This window comes from Seriola dumerili, unplaced genomic scaffold (genome assembly GCF_002260705.1).
Source record: "Seriola dumerili isolate Sdu_G_001 unplaced genomic scaffold, Sdu_1.0 BDQW01000043.1, whole genome shotgun sequence".
Classification (NCBI taxonomy): Eukaryota; Metazoa; Chordata; class Actinopteri; order Carangiformes; family Carangidae; genus Seriola; species Seriola dumerili.
This window is the reverse complement of record NW_019174298.1, coordinates 607,683-627,882: the sequence shown is the minus strand read 5'-3', so window position 1 is coordinate 627,882 and position 20,200 is coordinate 607,683. Positions and strand designations below refer to the sequence as shown.

The window sequence follows — 20,200 nt, the reverse complement described above, 5'->3', positions numbered from 1 at the left end:
GATTGATCAATCCACCAGTTATCTTTACAATCAACGATCGATCGTTTGTCAGTAAAAATGCTTCTTCCAATGTCTTACAAGCAGTCTAACATCCAAAGATATCTAATTTATTGTCATGTGACAAAGAAAATTATGAAAGCCTCTTATCTGAAAGTTTAAAAACAGCAAATATTAATATAATATAGTGATTCATTTTGACTCAACTAAACAAGGTGCAATCGGCACAATGTCAATCTGAGTGAATTATTTTCCCTGTGTTCATGATGGAAGTTTGATTTCTCACCACTTTGAGGACATTAAACCAAAATAGACCAAACTGATCAGAGCATTTTTATTTTTGCTTCACGAGTCCATATATTGTATGTACAATATGTAAACAAGTACGTGACACAAGCTCAAAACATACATGCTCACAACAAAGAATATCCAGCCAAAATGCAGTTTTTCTATTTATACCTACCCAGTTCTTAGACACAGTCTGACCAGGATTTACATCAGCTTTGGATAACCGGTTAAACAGAGACTTCGCTCAGCGCTGACATTCATGTGAAGTAATTTATTTTCAAATAACTTTTTTTTTTTTTTAGACACATAGAAATGTGATTTAATTAAACATACTATAAAACATATAACACTATAAATATTGTTCAGTTATCTTCTTACAAAACCTTTGTACAGTTTAAATTTTTTTTTAGTTATTTTTAATAAATCACAGATATTTTTATGTAGGCCTATACAATGTGGAACAACAATACAAAACTGGTATGAGCCAAAAATGTCACTGCTGACATGAAGAGGACATGGCTGAAGACATAATGTGTAAATTTGCATTACTCAAAATACCTCAGTTGACATGAAGAGGACATGGTTTAAAAAATAAAGATGAAACTTGCATAACTCAAAATACCTATGGTGGCACCATGATAAATGAGTATTAACTGTTGATGGCTGTTTCAATAATATGGAGAGCAGTCAACAAAATAAAACCACCATGAAGCACTTAAGAGCAGCATTGAAAATGATAATGTAGCAAATATTCTGTGGGGTGATACAATCTTGCTCAGATTGGAAAAGTGGTAACAGAGCTATAACATAAAACTACAGTATGAAAACATACAGACTCACATTTTATTTCTCAAGACAGACTACGTTCACATGGTAAATCCACCAGAACACAGATTTGTGGAAACTGTGAATGAGGGATAAACCAAAAATGTCATGATGCACATGTGGGAATGGAAAAATCGAAGCGATTTCTTGCAGAGGTGAAGGCCTTCAAGCACCAAGTCTGACGCCACATGTTTGACGCCACAAGCCCTACAGCGGCCTTGCAAAGTCTGCCAGAGTTTCTGTAGCATAGCAGTTAGGTCACAGTAACGGCACCACTGTCCTTACTCTTGTCCATATATGTGGGAGAGTTGCTTTTGTCTGATATGGATCCTGCTCCTGAGGGCAGGGTCTGTGTGGCAGGAGAGTGACCTGATGATTTGACTGAAGGGTCCGAGTTGGGTTCTGCCTCCGGCTCCTGTTGCGAAGCTGTGGCTGGAAAGAAAAGCAAAACAGAAAATGAGAACATGTACACTACCATAGCTGCTTGTGTGTCTGCAGAATCTGCCTCTTACTCCACAGGTTGGAGAAGGGGTCAGGAATGATCAGTTAACCTATTTGTATTTATTATTGCCAAGTCATACAATACTTGATCAGTATAGATACATCATATTGGCCTTTGAAGAAATTAATGCTTGGGTTATAAGGAGTTGGGGGTTTGGTGATCATGGGGATAGGTTTATAGACAGAAGGACAGGGAGGACAGACTGTACTGGGGACAATTTCATATTAATTTTTACACCTGACACTGAATAGCATAAATAGCTAGAGCAGAGAGGGAGCTGCCTTCGAATTTCAAGCTGGAATGTAAAAAAAAAAAAAAAAAAACGAAAAAAAAAACCAACTCAAACAAAAACAACTCAATAAAAATGCAATAAAGCACATTTTTTGTTGCACAAAATTGAAATGGTATTGAATAACCCATCTGAAAAAGAATGAGTCTCATATCAGAATTGTATGAGTAGAGAGAAAATAACTTTGCTGCTAAATCCAGGGACACAGCTCTCTTTGACAGACAACAACCTATATGCTCAATACATAATCAGTAAGAGATAATAACTGTGTCAAACACATCATGTTTTTTATAACACTCAAGAAAAACCCAGAAGTTTCTTATTTTCATTATAGATTAGTTTCACATCAGGAGAGGCACCCATCCTAATACTACATAAAGTAACATATCCTCCTCCTATAGCAGGATAGATCACCTCTAACTGATGCAACCTCAATGCCACGTCCTAAATGTCAAACAAGATTTCAGTTTTGTGTCACAGTGCTTGACGAACATGTATTAGGTGCATCATCCGAAACAGGAAACAGTAACCGAAGATGAAGTGGAGAAGCATTCATGCTGAGCGAACACAGCCTGAGGACCATTCTCAGAAAGTGCCCAGAGGCCATCCTCTATCCTGCCTGTAAATGCATTTTTAAGTGTAAGTGTAATGTTTTGTTTAAAAAAAAATGAAGATAATTTTAAAATCTGCCAAACAGTGGCTTTGGTATTCATATTTGCAGATTAATGTTTTATTCCAGTTGCAGAACCCTGGTGTCCACCACAAATCAACAACAAAATGTTACAGAAAAGAAAACAGTCTTCTCCAGCAGAGCAAGGACAGAGCATGCGTCATTATGAGCATGCTCACATTACCTGACTGCGTGCAGGACTTCATGTGCTCTGGCCAGTGGGCTTGCTGGCAAGGGTAATCACAGTAACTGGTGTTCCAGCAGCAGTAGAAGATGGCCTCCTTTCTGCAGTTAGCGCACCACTGTTTCTTTTTGGTCTCATCCACTGCTTGCTGCTTTTCCAACTCCATCTGCTTTTTCACCTCAGCCACCAACCGTTCTCTTTCCTGCTCCAGACTCTGCCTCATCTCTGCCATTGTCAGTTCTGCGTTGAAGTCAAACAAACACAAATAACTCAAAACTGATACCACATGTAAAACAGAAACACCTGTAACCATGTGATATTCAGGTAATGACTGGTTTAGTGTCATGTAAACTCTTCGAGGTGTAATCACACATGCTGGGAGTGGGAAACTTACCGAGATTGTGCTTCATCTCTGACAACTCTTGTTGATGCAGCCACTGGAGCTTTTCAATCTCTATCCTTAACCGTCGAATCTGTGGCAAAAATACACAGCGATTATAATCCCTTAAATCTTGCAAATTATTATTACGACACATTAAAAAGCACCCATGTGTATGCCAGTATCCACCTCTGCAATCGTGTTTCCTGATGTGCTTTTGGAAAGGTCATTGTAGATTTCAGTCATTGTCCCCTTTATTGTGTCCATAATCTGCAACATTTTGCCAAAAACATGTGATATTAGTCCACCATTTTAACTTCTTTCATCTCTTTAAGATTCACCAATCTTCACAGAGCTGAGAACTTAAACTTACTTTGTTTGTGTACTTGGCTATATCTGCAGCCACATCGGCGGAGACCGTGGGGATCTGTAAGTCTCCTGACATGAAAGAAGAAGAGCTACTGGATGGGACCTGGGCAGCTGTGGATGAGGACGTATTCTGAGGTGGGTCTTTTTGTTGCACTTAAGGGGATAAAGGTGGAAAAAGGGGAAATTATAAATCTTTTAAAGCACATTTTGTGAAGTTGAGTGCTCAGATGAACGATAACGCTGATGTACATACCCTTGACTGCTTGTCTGGTCTGATAGCGGGTACTGGAGGAGGAGTTCTGCTGTTGTGACTGCAGCTGCTGTGGGCTACGTGTTTGCCCCTGAGTCTGGGCCTGTGTTTGCGCTGCTGACTGCTCTCCATGCTGCTGCTGCCTCTGCACCTTCTGCATATGCCACTTCTGAGAGGACGTCTGAAACTTAGTGGGATTCCAAACCACTGCCCGCTGCACAGCCTGAGCTGTCTCTTTAGGCAGTAGAGGGCGCTGTTTCTTTACAGCTGCAGGTACTGGGGATGCTGCGGAAACTGAGGTGGAGGCAGGAGAGGGAGCACTGGTGGGTCCGCTGTTAGTTGTGGTGGCACTGGGCTGTCCGGAAGATGCAGTGGAAACAAGGTTGAGGGCTGCTGTGATGCCAGGTTGCAAGGAGTCTTTCAGGTTGGAGGCAGCTTCCCGTGACGGTGCTGCTGCTGTAGCAGAGGAAGGCAGTTTACCTGGGCAGAAAAAAAATATTGCTCAGGCATTCTGGATTTCTAAATCAGGCGCTTTAAGCCCAAGAGGGTTAAATAAAGAGTTAGACTTGAAGCCATTTTATAGTCTTTTGGATTATATTTGTCCTCAAGGAACAGGATTTCTTTTAGAACAATTTGAAATTGAGTTAAGGAATGGATGTGTAAAAAGTCACCTGCAGACTTTTAACATTTATAGTTAATCCTAAATAATTTCAGAAATGGAAGCGATTCGAGAACATTGTATTTTGGAAAACGTGTTGAAAGAATACAAAATTTGTTGCCTTGTATTGAAAAGCGGATATTTAATTATATAGTAGTATAGTAATTATAGTATGTTTTGTATTTATTTTATCCTGTATATTTTTTCAGTAAGAGTAATTGTATTTTTTTTTTTTTTTTTAGAAAAAAACAATAGTAATTTTTTGCATATTTGGTATCTCTGGTGATTTATCAGTCACATAACTTGTCAATAGACTGTATATAAGTATGACACCAGAAATGGCCTCAAACGTCAACCTGACAAAGGCAAGATAGCACAAAATGAGAGAATCACAGGAAAAAGTGGATACAGTACATCAAAGGCCTCACCTTCCAACTTGGCAACATTAGACTCTTTGAGAGTTTTGGCAGCAGAAGCCCCTGGCTCTCTTCTCGCCCTCTTTGAGTCCCGGCCTCCATGTTCATCCCCAAGGTCAATCACCAGCTCTCTTTCAGAATCAGAGTCCTGCTCAGCCACTGATGTGGCAGCAGCTGCTCTGCCCTCCTCTGGAGCTTTAGGCTTGTCAGTGACGGGCTGAGACTGGGGTGTTCTGGGCTTGTCCTGCAGGTCCCTATCTGGGCCATTGCTGCCCTGTTTCTCTTTGAGCAGGGGTTCAGGGGTGGCTTTATCCCCTGTCCCCGTTACTCCCTCCTTATTCTCTCTGTCCGTGCCAGGTTTAGGCCTTTTTTTCTCTGCCTTGTCTTTGTCGTCCTGGGCGGAGCTCTTTGGCTTGTGTTCCTCGTCACTGAGATACTCGCTGTCACTTGAGTCAGATTTCTCAGAGTCTTCAGAGTCACTGTGATCCACACCTTTATACACATCTTCAGAAATCTCATCTATCCCTGTATGGAGAAACATACATTCTTCATTATATATTTTTTAAAAGTGTGAAAGACTTTTTGTTAGGTAGAGTGAAATAAAGACTTTTTTCTTTGGTAACACCCAAACAGAGTTTCCCACCTCTAATCCCAGTCAACAGCAGTCACAGAGCGTCAGATATCACATGTTTCACCTGCCCCATGTTTTGGGGGCGAATTCCTCATAATTCATCACCACTTAAACTGGCAAACTGTCTCAAATCTTTTGTAACAACAATCTAAATTCTTATGCAAATGGCCATTTGAGCATCACACAACAAACCTGAAACATTATTGAAATTACTTTAAAATATAATTGCAGTTGTTTTTGAGTATCAAGAAGCAACATGATGCAAGATGAACAGTAAGAGTTCTGGGCCAAAAAAAAAAAAAAAAAATAGGACCGGGTGATTGTATATGTACCGAGCTGTGCCTTGCAGCTTTCAATAGTCTTGTCCAGGCTCCTGATGTGTCTCTTTGGAGTAGGGAGAGCAGCTGATGCTTGTTGTTGCTGATGTTGTTGTTGTTGCTGCTGCTGCACAGTCTCACTCAGCTCCTTCAGATCCATTTCAGCCTTCACTCGATCTAAAAGGAACAGGTCAATGTTCAATTTCAGTGCAAATTCTTCTCTCTTCATGTCTCTTCAGAGTATTGGCTCGCATGAGATGGGGACTCGAGTGTGTGACTTGGACTCAAGTTGCACTTCAGTCGCACACACTGTGACTTTAGACTCGTCCTCAAAAGACTTCAGACTCGACTTGGACTCGAGATTTGGGACTTGTGAATTGTTACCTCTGCCAAAGAGGTTAAAGTGTTCACCCATGTCTGTTTGGTTATTTGTCAGCAGGATTACGCAAAAAGTACTCAAACGATTTGCACCAAACTTGGTGAAGTGATGGGGCAAGAACCAGAGAAAAAAACCCTGTGAAGTTTGTGGCAGATACAGATTATTTACTATGACTTTGAATTTTTGCTAACTTATACAGAGGAAAGTAAAAAAAAAAATTTAAAAAAAATCAATAGGACGTACCAATTGTTCTATTTCATTTATCATTCCACAAAAATCATCATAATTAATGTATCCTCTGTTTACTGCATGATTCTTGTAAAGTGTCATATGGCCATATGTGATGGTGTATGCAGATGGATTTTGGTGGGCCAGTGCAAGTCAAAATCCCAGGCCAATTTTTTTTTTCCACTTCTTCCCTAGTTCATTTGACATTGTCATTTTTTTTTTTAGGTTTTAAATGTTTTGGCTCATTAACAAGGAAATGTCTGATGAGCTGAATGTCATTCCCTCCTTCAGTATTATGTGTAACTTTATAGATAAAGGAGTGGTGATAATGCAGTACATGCTTGGATTTGCTTAGATATGGTAATGCAGTGTTCTAAGCGGACAGGATGGCATGCAGCAGATGACAGAACGTTCATTACAAACATTAGAGACTTGGGACTTGACTTGGACTTGCAAAAAATGACTTGTGAACATCTTGTGTCATTATGATGAAAATGGTGAAACATAAAAATATACTTGTGCTGTTGGTACTGACCCAGGTTGAGATTGAGGATGCCACCTGTGCCTGCTGTCCTCTCCTGCTTGGGTACCAGCCCAGGGTTAAAGGGCTTCGGGCTTCCTGTTACACTTCCTGCAGGACCCATCTTTCCTGAGACAGGAGACGCTGTAACCACAACAAAAAAAATTCAACCTTAGTTATTTTTGATTTACATATTTAGGTAAAATGGGTCAAAATGCCATCACTCCACTGAAGGCTACATAGCTAAGGTGATGTTAGTCTGACTCGTCAGATGAAGATTGTGGGTAAAACCCTGCCACTGGCAGTGTGTTTCATGTGGCATTCTCCTCCCCTTCCGCTATCTATTCATTAACATTTTCAAAATCCCCTTCACGACAGGAAACAACAACAACAACAACCTCTCAGTAAGCAAGCTACATGTCAAGTTTGGATGACGATTTGGATTGTGCAATCACACAGTCGACATATGTCTTTTACTGTTTTTTGGGGGCGTTGCCTTTGCAGGAAATTTGCCATTTTAATGACAGTGATCACTTCCCTTGCAAATGTTCCACCAAAACAAGTCCCCTCCTCTGACACTATTTTGCAGGGGCACCGTCAGTACATCGCCCACGATGATTTAAAGAAATACAAACAAGCCAGAGTGTTTGTTTCCCCTATAGCATAATCACATTCTCCAGCACTAACACAGTGCTGTGGAGATGGGTATGTATGTATGCATGTATATGATATGTGAGACTTTTGAGCTGCAACTGATTTTTTGGCCACTTGGGGATCGAAGAAGCAGATGTGAACACAATACTGACTTATTATGATCTCTTAAATTGATATGGTGAGCAAACAGTTGCCCGTTTACACATCCAGCAGTGACAGAACAACATTATAATTTTCAGAGATGCACTGAAAACAACTGCCTGCTGCAGCTGATGATGCTACTGATGAAGCAGTGAAAGTGAAAACTGTATATTTGCAGACTGGATAGCTAAACAATGAGCTGGAACTCACTATATAAAACTCCTTAAAGCTGAGATTCAGATTGGTGTTATAATTCTCTGTAGTTTCATCACTACAAACAATCTTTTTCACACTGTCACAGTGTTTTCACATTGTCATTTGATATATTTTCACTATAAATATATTGATAATAGTCACTTTATTATTTATTTACCAGAACAGTCCATTGATTCCTCTCCAGTGCTGTAGTGGAAGGCAGGATTCCTACTGGCCTTTTCCATGTCCTGCTCCCCATCAGACCCTGTGTGCACTGAAGAGTTGGTGCTCATGGGGGACCGAGGCATGTCCGTCATGGAGACCCTCCGACTCATACCACTGGGTGTAGAACTCTTGCTGAGGACCATCTTAGGAGATGCGGTAATATCAAAGTTGAAGCGAAGTTTGTCTGGTTTCTCCGTCTTCACTGTCCCAGCGCTAGGGTTGGAGGGGTCTAAAAGCATCTGTAGCTGGTTGTTGGGTGTGTAAGGAGTACGGAAGGGTGCATAGTTGAAGACCCCAAATTTCTTGCGAATGTTTTCCACATAGACCTCCATCTCTTGCATGGCACTGTTGAAAATGCTCTTTGTCTTTTTCACAGAGAAAGGGATCTCTTTGGACATGAGGTAGCAGTTGTTGATGGGGACCCAGGCCCTGTATGAAACCACAGCAAAAAGTACAACAAAACATTTACCAAATTAGAATTGGCCTATTTTTGGTCAAACAGCCACAATACAAGGAAGTCATTTCTTCTGTTGTGCTCAAGAGTTAATCTCACCTGTCATGTTGCCCAAAGAAGCGTGCGTCTACCTGCCCATCCTTTTCCCGAAGTGCTTTTGCTGGCCAGAAAGGAAAACCCTTAAGCTTTGCCCAGACCAGGGGGTGGGGTTGACTCTATTGGGGACCAAAAAAAAAAAAATTAACTGTTTCACAGCTCAACAGTGTAAGCCGAGATGTATAAACACTGTTCAAATATAGTATTTAACATAATGTAAAGACCTACACATGGCTCACAAAACCAATTGTCCCTTTTTTGGCATGAAGACAGGTAGCACTCTGGACACACTTCAATCTCATTCATCTAAAACGCATATTGAATAAGAGGGACATATTTAATTTATCAATTAGAAACATTTACAGAAACTTTGCTATTACTGAGTTAGAAAAGCTTCTTTACCTCATGTTCACAAATCTTGACAATAACTTTCGCAGTTGCTGTTAGTTTGTGGTTACCTAGAATGAAGTCACAAGCTGATTTGATATTTTCTTTTTATTTAGTAGAAAACTGTGTTTGCTATGTCAAAGTTGCTTACCTCCATTATAGATGATGCAGTTGTGTAAGATCCATTTCATATCAGCAAGAAAGGCTTCTGTGCAGCCATACATTTTCTTTTTAATATTCTATGAAAAAAGGAAAAGTAATAAAATGAAACACAAGAAAAAACAAAAGACAAAATACTTTGCGTGTTTTGACCATTTTTGGTGCAAATCAAATCAAATAAATAATGCTACCTTTTCTAAAGTACACAGGTCCATGGGATGGAATATGTACTCAGCATAATCTGGATGCTGTTCCAGAGACACAGGCTTCTGAAAAGGCTCTGTCTACTTACACAAATATAAAAAAAAGAGAAGAGAAAAGAGAGAAACAGATGCATTAGCCATAATTTGGATGTCTAATTTTCTGGACTTTTGTTTGACTATGAAACACTTTCTTATACATAGAATGATAATAACACCTATTAAACCAGCATTAAATGGATCTTAACAAGTCTTACCCCTGGCTGTTTAATCTTTTGGAGTGCAAATTTGAGCAAGTAGGACAGTTGGTCTATTGTCAGCATTGTCATTGCCTTGCTCTGGGTTTCAATGCATTCGGCAACTGTTATTTTCTGCAACAACAACAAAAATGATTCATGACATAAATGGAAATATAATGAATGTAACAAACGTCAAGCAAAAGGTCTGAACACAGATATTAATATATATTTACATCTTAGCTGTTGTAAGATCTACATCATCTGCTGTCTTTTGATTTAGCTTGCACAAATGTTAGATGTTCACAATTGTGCCAGTTAAAAGACGTGCACAGTAAATTTTCCAAAATGTGAAGAAGCAGATTAAAACTTTAATCCTCCGACATTTTGCAATCAGTTACGCTTGCAGGGGTGTCATACCATGTGTCTTGCGAGGACCCGGAGAGGTTTTTAGATCAACCTCAGACTAAATTCACTCATCACTTCCTCCTCTCTGACTGAATGGCACATAATCTGACACCCCTTTTGTCAAACAAGCAAGCGAGATTGTGCCTTGAGTGCCACGATCTTTTGTGTACACCCACACTAATCATACACGTCTCCTGCAAGATACCTCACACTCGGGACAGAACCAGTCGCCCTCGGGCTCGGCTGGTAGTTTGAGGCACTTGGCATGGTACACCCTGGGGCAGAGCTCACAGCAGAGCACCTGGCCCTCGCGGTGGCACAGCCAGCAGTAGAAGTCATTCCTGCCGTCCTGCGGTACAACATCAACAGGGTCTGTGGTGAGTGCTGGCTGCTTCATATAGTAAAAGGGACCATGTCTTAGCTCTGACTGAAATGCAGGCAAGAGAAACAGGGGGGGAGGTTTCAAAAAAACACGCAGGAACACAAAAAGGTGCAGTGCAACAGAAACAAGGCAGCAGTCAGTTGGGGTAAGCAGGATAAGCAGCATAGAGGGCAATTAAGGTAATGAACCCAACACAATACTGTTTTAATCAAATGCAGTATATAGCAAAACAGTAAGCCCCTTGTCAATATCTTTAAAATGTTGAGTAATTCCACAATTCTGTCCATTTAATAAAAGCATAAATATTTGACTAACTAAACTATAATGAAAGATTCATATTAAAAAATCAGCTGTAACAAAAGTCAGTCATCCAAACTCGACCCTGTTAGGCGTGGATGGTACCAGCCTTGCAAAAATCTGTGGAGAGATGTTCTGCCATTCTTCACAGATGATTCTTTTCAGCTTTGCTGGACGAGTTTTGTTGTTCTACCTTCTGCATTAAAATACTCCAAAGATGTTCTACTGGATTCAAGCCTTACTTAGCCAGGTCACGGTTGCTTTTTTCTTCTTTAAAAATTCTTGTGTGATTTTGTCATGTTGGAAAATCCCTCTCCTGCCAAGCTTCTTGAGACGGGGAGCCATCTTTTTATTTAGTATTTGGCTATAAAAACTTAGATTCAGTGTGGTTCAGGTACTTCGTTACCATGTGGAGCCATGCTGCATTAGACACAATACAGGCCAAAGCTGAGAAATCTGTGGTGTTCAGTTTACTTTATAGACTTGGTCATGCAGTTAGCCTTAATCAAAAATCACGAGTGTAATCAATTTGTTGCAGTGATCACAGGTGGTCTGACTTTTGTTGTACTGAGGTTGCACTTTGGGGCCTGTATTTTCAATGTAGTCTATTTAACCCGTTTGTTTTTGATTGTACATGGGATCAAATTCTCCACCATTTAAAAGATGATGAGCGAACTGATGAGACAGTTTTGAATCATTTAACATTTTAGTGATATTGCACAGGGGCGTACTGAGTTGCGTTGTCTACTATATAGGATGTCTTAACATCTAGTCATGTGACAGTTTCAGTCAAACAAAACTAACCCAACAGGTTTTAGGGTGTGACCTAAAGGGTAGCTCATCTGCTCACCTGAGCGTAAACACAATGCATGATTGTCTGGTAAGTCCCCAACTGTTAAATCACTGGTGCTTCATTATTGGATGAATAGAAGCTGATGCATCTGTTTCACAGCTCAAGGTGATGATGTTTCAATGTCCAAATTACATTGAGTTGACACCAAATAGGTTTTTGGTGTTAATTTATCTTTAGTGGTAACTTTAACTGTCATTTATTTGACCCTTTCCAGAAAATCAAAGCATGTATTCTAAACCTATCATGAAGGCATAAACTATGCTGAAGTCAAAAAGACTAGAATTATCTTTTAACATCATGCAAGATCAACATGGGGCTAAAGGACGAAGGGGAATCACTCAGCACCACATTAATCTGGCAAGCGTATAATAAAAACATCTGCGTCATAGCCATATACTACCAAAATGCATAAAATTTAAAACACAGCAAAATAACTGGACATAAATGACCATAGGTGATTGATGTCACATTTAAGGAGTCATCAAAAACACAAGAATCCAAAATGTCTAACAAAATAAGTGTATTTGAGTTGACCATACATTTATAACACAGTCTGCACAACCTGCACAAGACATAGCAACTCTCACAGGAAGTCACACCCCTACATGTTGGTCCATTTTAAGCTGTATACTGCAGTCATTATCAAAATGGGCATGTTCTCACAGGCAATGTGGCACTGCGCTTTTTGAATCTCATGCTGCAGTGTGTGCAGGACTCCAGTCAGAGTTTGTTCAAATTTATATTCTTACAGAAAAAGATCATTTGCCTGATAATTTATATAACTTTCCAAAATCAACAGCCATCTTCTTTGGCAACTCCAACTTGTGGTGTGGAGGGACTGAGTACTGCTGCCATTCACCTCCAGCACCATAATCCACAGCCTTTGAGAACACACCAGATTTTGAAATGAGTGAACTGGAGCCCTTACCTGGTCTTTATTGTTACAGTTCACGGCCCCAGGCTTCTTCTTTTTCTTGAGAGGGCTGGGGGAGGTGTCTGAGGGAGAGTGTCCATTGGAGGAATGGGTGGGACTCGACACCTTTCTTTTCTGTGGTGCCACAGGTCGTTCTGCTGACCCCGGTGGATCAGGGACTGGACGCAGAAAGACAACCAGGTCATCACACAACACGAGACAGGATTGTTCACCACAGAAGACCAACATGTTACACAAGCTTAAGAAGATTAAAAGATAGATTTAAAAAAAAAAATTTTTACAAATCAGAAACCATAATACATCATTCTTAGAGCTTGATGAAAAACCAAGAGAGGATGTGCAAATTGAAGCAATACAGTTTTTAGCAATTTAATAATACTGAGCGTATTTATCATTCTGTCATCAAGAAAATGTTAATATTTAGTATCGACAGCAATCACACTGATCCAAAATGTAATTAAAAAGCAATAATAGAAGATACCAGTTAAACATTTTGCATTAACACTTGATAATAACAAATGGCCACAGGCCTCCCTCTAAACGAACTAGACCCTGTGTTGATACTTGACACAAAGAGGCAGGCAGCCAGGTATAATGGATTATCTCTGTACTCCTAAGAGACCAACAAAATGCATTACCGCCCTCGAAGCTTGCAGTAAATAACCTCTACGTTCTGTGAAACTGAGTCGCCTCAGATGTCTGACTCTTAATGCAAGGTACTCGGCCTTAGAGACTTACCTTTGGATCGTAGAGATGCATCCATCCCCTCTACCACATCAGACTCTGTCTTTATCTCCTCCTCAGCCAGACTGCAGAGCACCGAACAAGAGCGAGCAGAAACACAGAAAGAGAGGCAAACACAAAGTCAGAAAGGGTGTTCAGAAACCACAACAGCATAACAGTAAACAAGTGGAACACCACCTAAGGCACCTAGGTCCCAGTGGGTCTGTCAACTGGGATTCTGCAGATTTCCATTGATATTGTTTTCACTGGAATTCAGCACATCTCTGACATGGTGGCACGAAGTTCACATCCTTTCCATACTATCAGTGACAAATGAGTTTGAATATGTTCTTTATGTTCCAAGAGAGAGGATGGTAACAATCGCCATGGCAACGCTCCTCTCTGCTAGGCACAAGTTGATATTCACAACAACACGTAGGACCATTTAGCTGACATTACCCCGCACCTCCGTCCGCCAGGAGATGTTGCAGCTGTAATATTTTAGCCGGACTAGGTCCTGATCTTTGCTCTGTGCTTTGTTTATGACAAATGGTGAATAGTCCCATAGTAACAACAAAGCCAGAGGGAATTGGTCCACATTACTGGAGGGACAGTGTCTCATGGCAATTCGCAGTATGTTTCTGCCTCCTCTCAAGCCCCTTCAGTAACAACAGGATTGCACACCTGAAGGATTTGGGCCCATTCTTGGAGACCAATAGCAAGAGACCCGTATCATTAGCTTCAAAACAGGGTCCGTCCAAATATTTTTGGCCTACATCTTCATCACAGGCATATTTCAGAAGCCCTGCTGATCAAAGTCATATTTATAATACTGGCATTCTGTAAACAATCTGTAATTAATGAACCACATATTATATTAAGAATATATTCAAACAAATATGGAGTAAAAGTAGATAAGAATTTGGTGTTTCCACTTCATAGCTCAAATATAGGCTTCATTTACTGCTCTGTTTCCAACCTGATGTAAACAGGCCAATATTAATATCATACATCAATAAACCCATAAATTGTGAATCACTCCAAAAGCTACGAATACAGACCCCTCTAACACACACTAAAAGCCTAATTTCCCGGGTCTCCAGACCTGCTCTCATTTCCTCTGCAGCAAAAAGCACTGGAATAAAGGGGGTCCTGCGATAAATGAAGGTCTTTGAGTGTTTGGCTCCTCCTTTGTTAGAGCAACAGAGGGCCTTGTTCCAAAGATGTAGCTTTTATTCACAAGCCCCAAGGAGAAAACCCTAGCAAGGACCCCTGACAGGTCACACACTTGACCAGTGCATAGCTTTGGCTGCAGCTCTGGTTTCCAGCTTGGATGATGGCTTTACAGGCTACAACTCAAAGGTCAACCACATTTGTGGGATAAGCTTTTTTTCTCCTCTTCTGATAGTCAAGGAATGTTCCTCAGGTCTCCTTCTCCACCATTATAGAGGCATTCCATACAAAGTCGGTCAAGTGTCAGTTCACTGATAGGCGTATGGAGGTTACCATTCATATCCTAAAGGCTTCGGGGAATCAGTTATTATGACAAACCCAACACTATCATATCAGCTTTTAAACCTACACTTATTTAAACACTTGATGTTTGCTTCACAATCCAGAGCTTTAACAGTGACTTAAGATGTTATTTCTACCAAACAAAAAACAAATACCAGTTTACTACCAAGCCAACACTAAAACTCACAAACATCAGGGCTTTTCTAAATAAATTCCTTGTGTTTTCAGACCTTAAAAACTGGTAATTACAGACAGCTGATCACAGTGAAACGTAGAAAAATAAATGCATCATCAGCTTGTGGTGTCTGAAAAATGAAAAACATGGGTTGAGCAGAGTTTCTTTAAAAATATGACATGGGTATCTTGTTTCAGCCTGCCAACAGTCTCTCTCACACTCTCTCTGTCACATATACACACACACACACACACACACACACACACACACACACACACACCCCCTCCGGGGCCTTCCTGTTCCGGACTGAGTGAACAAACGAGGCCCACATGAAAATAAGAAAACGTTAGCCAAGTTGCTCTGCTACGTGTACCACAGCCCTGAAAAAAAAAAAAAGAAAGAAAAAAGAACATTCGCCATCACCAGGCAGCCCAGAGCTGCTGAACAAAGTGCCACAAGCTTATATCATAAACATCACTAAACACTGCTGCAACTACCAGGAAGACAGGATGACCAGTAGTAAAAAAGCATGCTGATCCAAAGGGCATTTTCAGATCAGGAGCTATGATCCATCACACAAGGAGAATTAGGCAAATAAATCCTCAGCAGATTCTGGGATATATTCCAGAGAGACCCAGGTTCAAGAAAACACTGACAATATTCCCCTCTGCAAGTGGTACCTGATGGACAAAAAGGAGACAACACTGAGTCAGTGCCTTTAGATTCCACTCCTGTGAGAGACGAGCAGGGTTCTCTCGTCACAGAAAATGGAGGCCACAGCTTGCTCCCCTCCCCCCTCTCCCCCATCCCCCACTCCGAGGCTCAGACTCAGGCACTGGCACATCCATGCAGGAGGACCAGAGAGATGTGTGGAGATTACAGTCCACAGTCCAACATTTTAAAAAACAAGACCATGTCAAAACCCTGATGGTGGATCACAGAGCTATAGTGGAGAAAGCAGAGAGGGAGACACGGGAAAATCCAGCATAGCGAGAAGCACTCATCTCTCTCCCTTTTTTTTTTTTTTCCCTTCAATGTCTTCGATCTTGGCTTCCCTCCTTCCCTGTGAATACTGCTGTCATAGAATAATTAGATTTCATTTTGAAGAAAGAGAGACCAACCCTGTGAAACCACACTCAGATCCAAAGCTATTCTCTATGACTAAAATGATACAGTTCAGACAGACAAATACCTGAATAAATGGCCACGTTATATGACAATCCAGGAAAATGCATTCAATGCAAACATCATATTGTGCTCTTTACACTGGAACTGGCATTGAAAACACTTAAGATTAATGCCATTGACTAGAAAACATCCTACTCACCCTGCTACACAAAACCCCATTTTTTTATTATTTAGATTATTAGGTTTAGTAAAATGACAACATACATTCAGCTTTCGCAAGACCAATAACCACATGCAGACAAATTACTAAATGCATACTATTAGCGTTTGCCTTTCCTGAGATAATCAAAACAATTAAAAGAAGATGTTTCTTGCCTACATTTCATAAAATAATGATTTAAATAACATTAAGATGCCTGTTTTACAATAACTCGCAACACTTAATCAGCAAATAAAGTATACTGCTAGTAGGCACAGAATATGCTGTATGAAAGAAAGATTTGACCTGGATTTTATATAAGGCTGTAAAGGGTGAATCAAAGATGGCTGTGGAATTTTCCAGAAGGCCCTTGCTCTCCCTGCCGCTCTCCCTCTGATTGTCAATCTTTAACCTCAACTGCAGCTGCAATTGGCTGGAGGGCCAACAGGGTGGAACATTATTGGTCGGCTGTGCTATGCCACACGGATCACAGTGTGCAGGCTCCCCTTGTCCTTTTAAAATGCATTTTTGCTGCAATGCAGAGATTTCCCCCTGCATTAGACGGTTTATTTTCCTCCAGTTTAGCTTGGCCTTCTTGATTATGACAGTATAAGCCAGAGGGGATTTGAAAAAGGCCGTGAGGGAGATTATACTTGTGGTTGTGATGCATAACTCAATGGCTGTGCTATTCAACCTCTGCCGTCCTGGTTATAGGTTTCATACACCAGCTCAGAAAGAGGCCCAGAGGACTTGTTCACAACGCCATAACGTTTTGCATATAGATCTCTAACTAGCAATGTAACATATATATTGCATGCTCACCTAGCCACAGTGGTGTCATGCCTTTTTAGTAGCAGAAGCTAACTTCTGGTTTTGGTTTTACAGAGAGACTGAAAAGATGAAACACGGATTGTAACGTTACTATTTTCTGGCTGTCATGTAGATGAAACATACCAAGCCACAAGAAGAAACAAAACATTCTTTGTCTCCCCCACACAGTTGGGACTGCTAAAATGGTGATAAATGATGTAAAACAGTGTACAGTCTTTCTATGTTCTCTAAAAATAAATATGGAACGTCCATTTTGTTTCAAAACTTTGAAAACTGCTGTTTGTTGCTTAAACACTTTGTGACTTTATCAACCTTAAATTCTATTTTTAATGTTCAAATTAATTTCTTTCTTAATCTTGACAGAAAACATACAAATCCTGTTGTTTTGTATCTATATCTTATGTATCAGTAACATTTCTGTTTGTGCGTTAAAACAGGAAAACCCCACAGAGTCAGAGAGTCAGAATAGAAAATAGAAAACAAAGCTAACAATCAGATGAGACTTAACACACAGCCAAACATTTCATGTACACTGAGACATTTACATACATACATACATACATACATACATACATACATACATACATACATACATACATACATACATACATGTACACATCACATAATAACCTGAAAGTCTCATGTTGTTTCTATGGCCTGCTGTCTGATCTGTGAAGAGAAACCTAAACATCTCCCAAGAAAACCTCTCTAAATACAAAATGGCCTCAGAGAGTGGATGAAGAAGTTTCAAAATACTGCTGTGGAGCTGACAGACCCCGGGTTGTAAACTTGGGCCTATGGCTGTAAACAGTGGTAACCTGTCTCTCAGTATCTAATTTCTTAAGGTTTGACTGGAAGAACTGGCAGAGGATTGCCCTTTGATAAAAGACTTGTTTCATGAGGGTCATCCTTTGACCAGCATGGAGCATAGAAAGTCCAGCCTCTGTACAGTTTATTCCATTTGTACTAAGGCAAAGTTTTCTTCAGTAATTTATTTATTTTACACACATATGTATATATATATATAGAGAGAGAGAAAATTAGACAGAAACCAGTATTCAGTTATGTCCTGCACTCCTTATTCTCCTAACAAGCACATCTGTTGCCCCCCACATCCATTCCTTAGCCTGGCATGACACACAAGAAAACAGCAGAGAGCCAATCTACTTACAAAGGGTACATAATATCCCCTTCCTCCTCCCTTGCCCATCCCCCATTCTTTCTCTGCCAGGCTACAACACAAGACTGCCACAACAGAAAGGAGATGTGGGTGCCATTTTTAAATCTAACTCTCTTTTGCATTATAAAAAAGGAAAAGGATTTGCCATGGTCCACTCTGCCTCCTGTATGGCAGCCTGGTTGTCTGGGGCACCCATGTGACCCTGAGACACAGAGAGAGAGCAAGGGTGAGAGTCGTTACCCAACCCCCCACCCTCCTCCACAGCACTGTGGAGCAGAGAGGCCTGGCAAGGCCTCCAATCCACCCCAGCTCCTCCTCCTGCACACTAAACTGATTTTAAGGTGTGCACGTTCATCATGAGAAACTAACAGTCACCACAACAACAAGAAGGAAGCCATGTTGTTATCAGAGAGTTGAGATAAAAAAGACAGAGCTTACCTCTGTGGATGCATGGCTGCCTGACACACTGTTATGTCAACACTTATAAAACATGGAGGACACTCTCAGCCCTCAGCCGGGGAAGGCTCCGCTCTTCAGGCAAGGCGATCAGGCCCCAGTGATGTTAGCCAGATCCTGACTGGTCGCTTTCCTCGCAGGCAAGATACAAGGCTGCGCCTGATTGGCCGAAATGTTTCCTGAGTAATTATCTTTGTTCAGTGCAGGCAGGGGCAGCACTGTGAGTGTCAGAGACAGGGGAAGAAAAATAAGCACAGAGCTAGGCCTAAAACCACAAAATAACATGATTAATATGAGTAGTTTTGACATACAAACCCCATATAATAATGTTTTGAAGCTTCCACGTGTAGAATCTGGCGGTAGTTGTCTTATTTGAAGGCTTTAGAAGTAGAAATGGCAGCATGTAGAGTGTGAGGAGCAGGACACCATGGCTTCTCAGCACAAGCCTCCATTTTTTTATGTGGAGTGGGCCTTTGTTTAAACTCCTCCCTCCCTCTTGGCTGTTTCCAGAGAAAAGACAGGCTATAGCTCCTCAACTAGTTCAGCAATTCAGTTTGCAAAAGAAAATAAAAGGAGATAAAATGAGATAATACAGTATCTTAGTAGACCTACAGTTCTGAGATAGCTATTCATTTTTATTTAACATTATTTTAACATTACTGTTATTACAGTTATAACCTTAATATGCAATGACCCATTGGCAATTTATGTACAAGCCTATGTTTAGCAAATTTAAATAAAATAAGATAAAATAAAATAATATGCATGTACCCTTATCCTCCCTCATAAGAACAAACACTAAAATTAAAGAATTATTTTATAAGTCTCAGTAGGGTTTCCTCTTTGATACTTAGGTTTGAACAGTGATCATCAATAATTAATGAATAAAGCACCATTTTGTTTCTCATCCTTTTAACTTTTAGCACTATATTCATGCGTGGTAGCATGCCCAGTGATCAGAAAAATAGAATAACATGAAATGTAATGAAATCCTACACGATAACCCTGCCATAAACACAATCTTGGGGACATTGGTAACCTAATGATCTTATGCATCTGTTGACTCAAAACTATGTCCTTTACTGAAGCTGTGTGTCAGTGTTATACTGTATGTCCTTATACTGAAAAGTGTTTCTTTCACTTCTAGAAAAAAAATGTTTGATGTGATGTGACCCAATACAGCACCAAATCAACATGATTTTATTTTACTCAGCCATAGACATAAATGTTCTATCTATCTATCTATCTATCTATCTATCTATCTATCTATCTATCTATCTATCTATCTATCTACAATAGATACCCTAACATGAAGAAGAGCAATGAAAATGAACATCCAGTACCCCACAGATAGAGCAGTGCTAAATCGTGAGATCTTTGTTAACAGTTTTCTGTTATGGTGGAGTCTGCACAGTGGAGCGTTATGTACGCTCCATGGGTGCAGGTGACAGAGGGGGAAAAAAAGCGTAC

General features: G+C 40.4%; 1 protein-coding gene across 6 annotated transcripts; it reads right to left on the bottom strand.

The window, feature by feature from the left end:
- Positions 1-317: 317 nt before the first annotated feature.
- Positions 318-19,173, bottom strand: LOC111217293 (protein kinase C-binding protein 1-like). 6 transcript variants are annotated; one of them, XM_022739079.1, is made up of 22 exons: positions 19,042-19,173; positions 18,713-18,948; positions 18,266-18,476; positions 13,262-13,332; positions 12,518-12,681; positions 10,263-10,484; positions 9,671-9,784; positions 9,405-9,497; positions 9,206-9,293; positions 9,070-9,125; positions 8,896-8,973; positions 8,671-8,786; positions 8,071-8,546; positions 6,918-7,046; positions 5,791-5,952; positions 4,840-5,352; positions 3,757-4,233; positions 3,508-3,656; positions 3,324-3,404; positions 3,150-3,228; positions 2,756-2,995; positions 318-1,542 (listed from the first exon to the last, which is right to left on the bottom strand). In XM_022739079.1, exons 3-22 carry the CDS (start codon positions 18,394-18,396, stop codon positions 1,364-1,366), a joined length of 3,618 nt encoding a protein of 1,205 aa, XP_022594800.1. In that variant the 5' UTR covers positions 18,397-18,476; positions 18,713-18,948; positions 19,042-19,173; the 3' UTR covers positions 318-1,363. The 6 variants fall into 6 exon arrangements, with proteins under 6 accessions (XP_022594800.1, XP_022594799.1, XP_022594801.1 ...); XM_022739078.1 differs by having other exon boundaries at positions 19,046-19,173; XM_022739080.1 differs by having other exon boundaries at positions 10,263-10,406; positions 19,046-19,173.
- Positions 19,174-20,200: the final 1,027 nt, after the last annotated feature.

Coding starts and splice junctions, on each gene's coding strand:
- LOC111217293 (XM_022739079.1), bottom strand. CDS start 18,396: ATGCAAAAGAGAGTTAGATTTAAAAATGGCACCCACATCTCCTTTCTG. Junction 13,333..18,265: donor GGGGATATTATGTACCCTTT/GTAAGTAGATTG, acceptor GGTGCTCTGCAG/TCTGGCTGAGGAGGAGATAA. Junction 8,547..8,670: donor TTCTTTGGGCAACATGACAG/GTGAGATTAACT, acceptor GGTTTCATACAG/GGCCTGGGTCCCCATCAACA.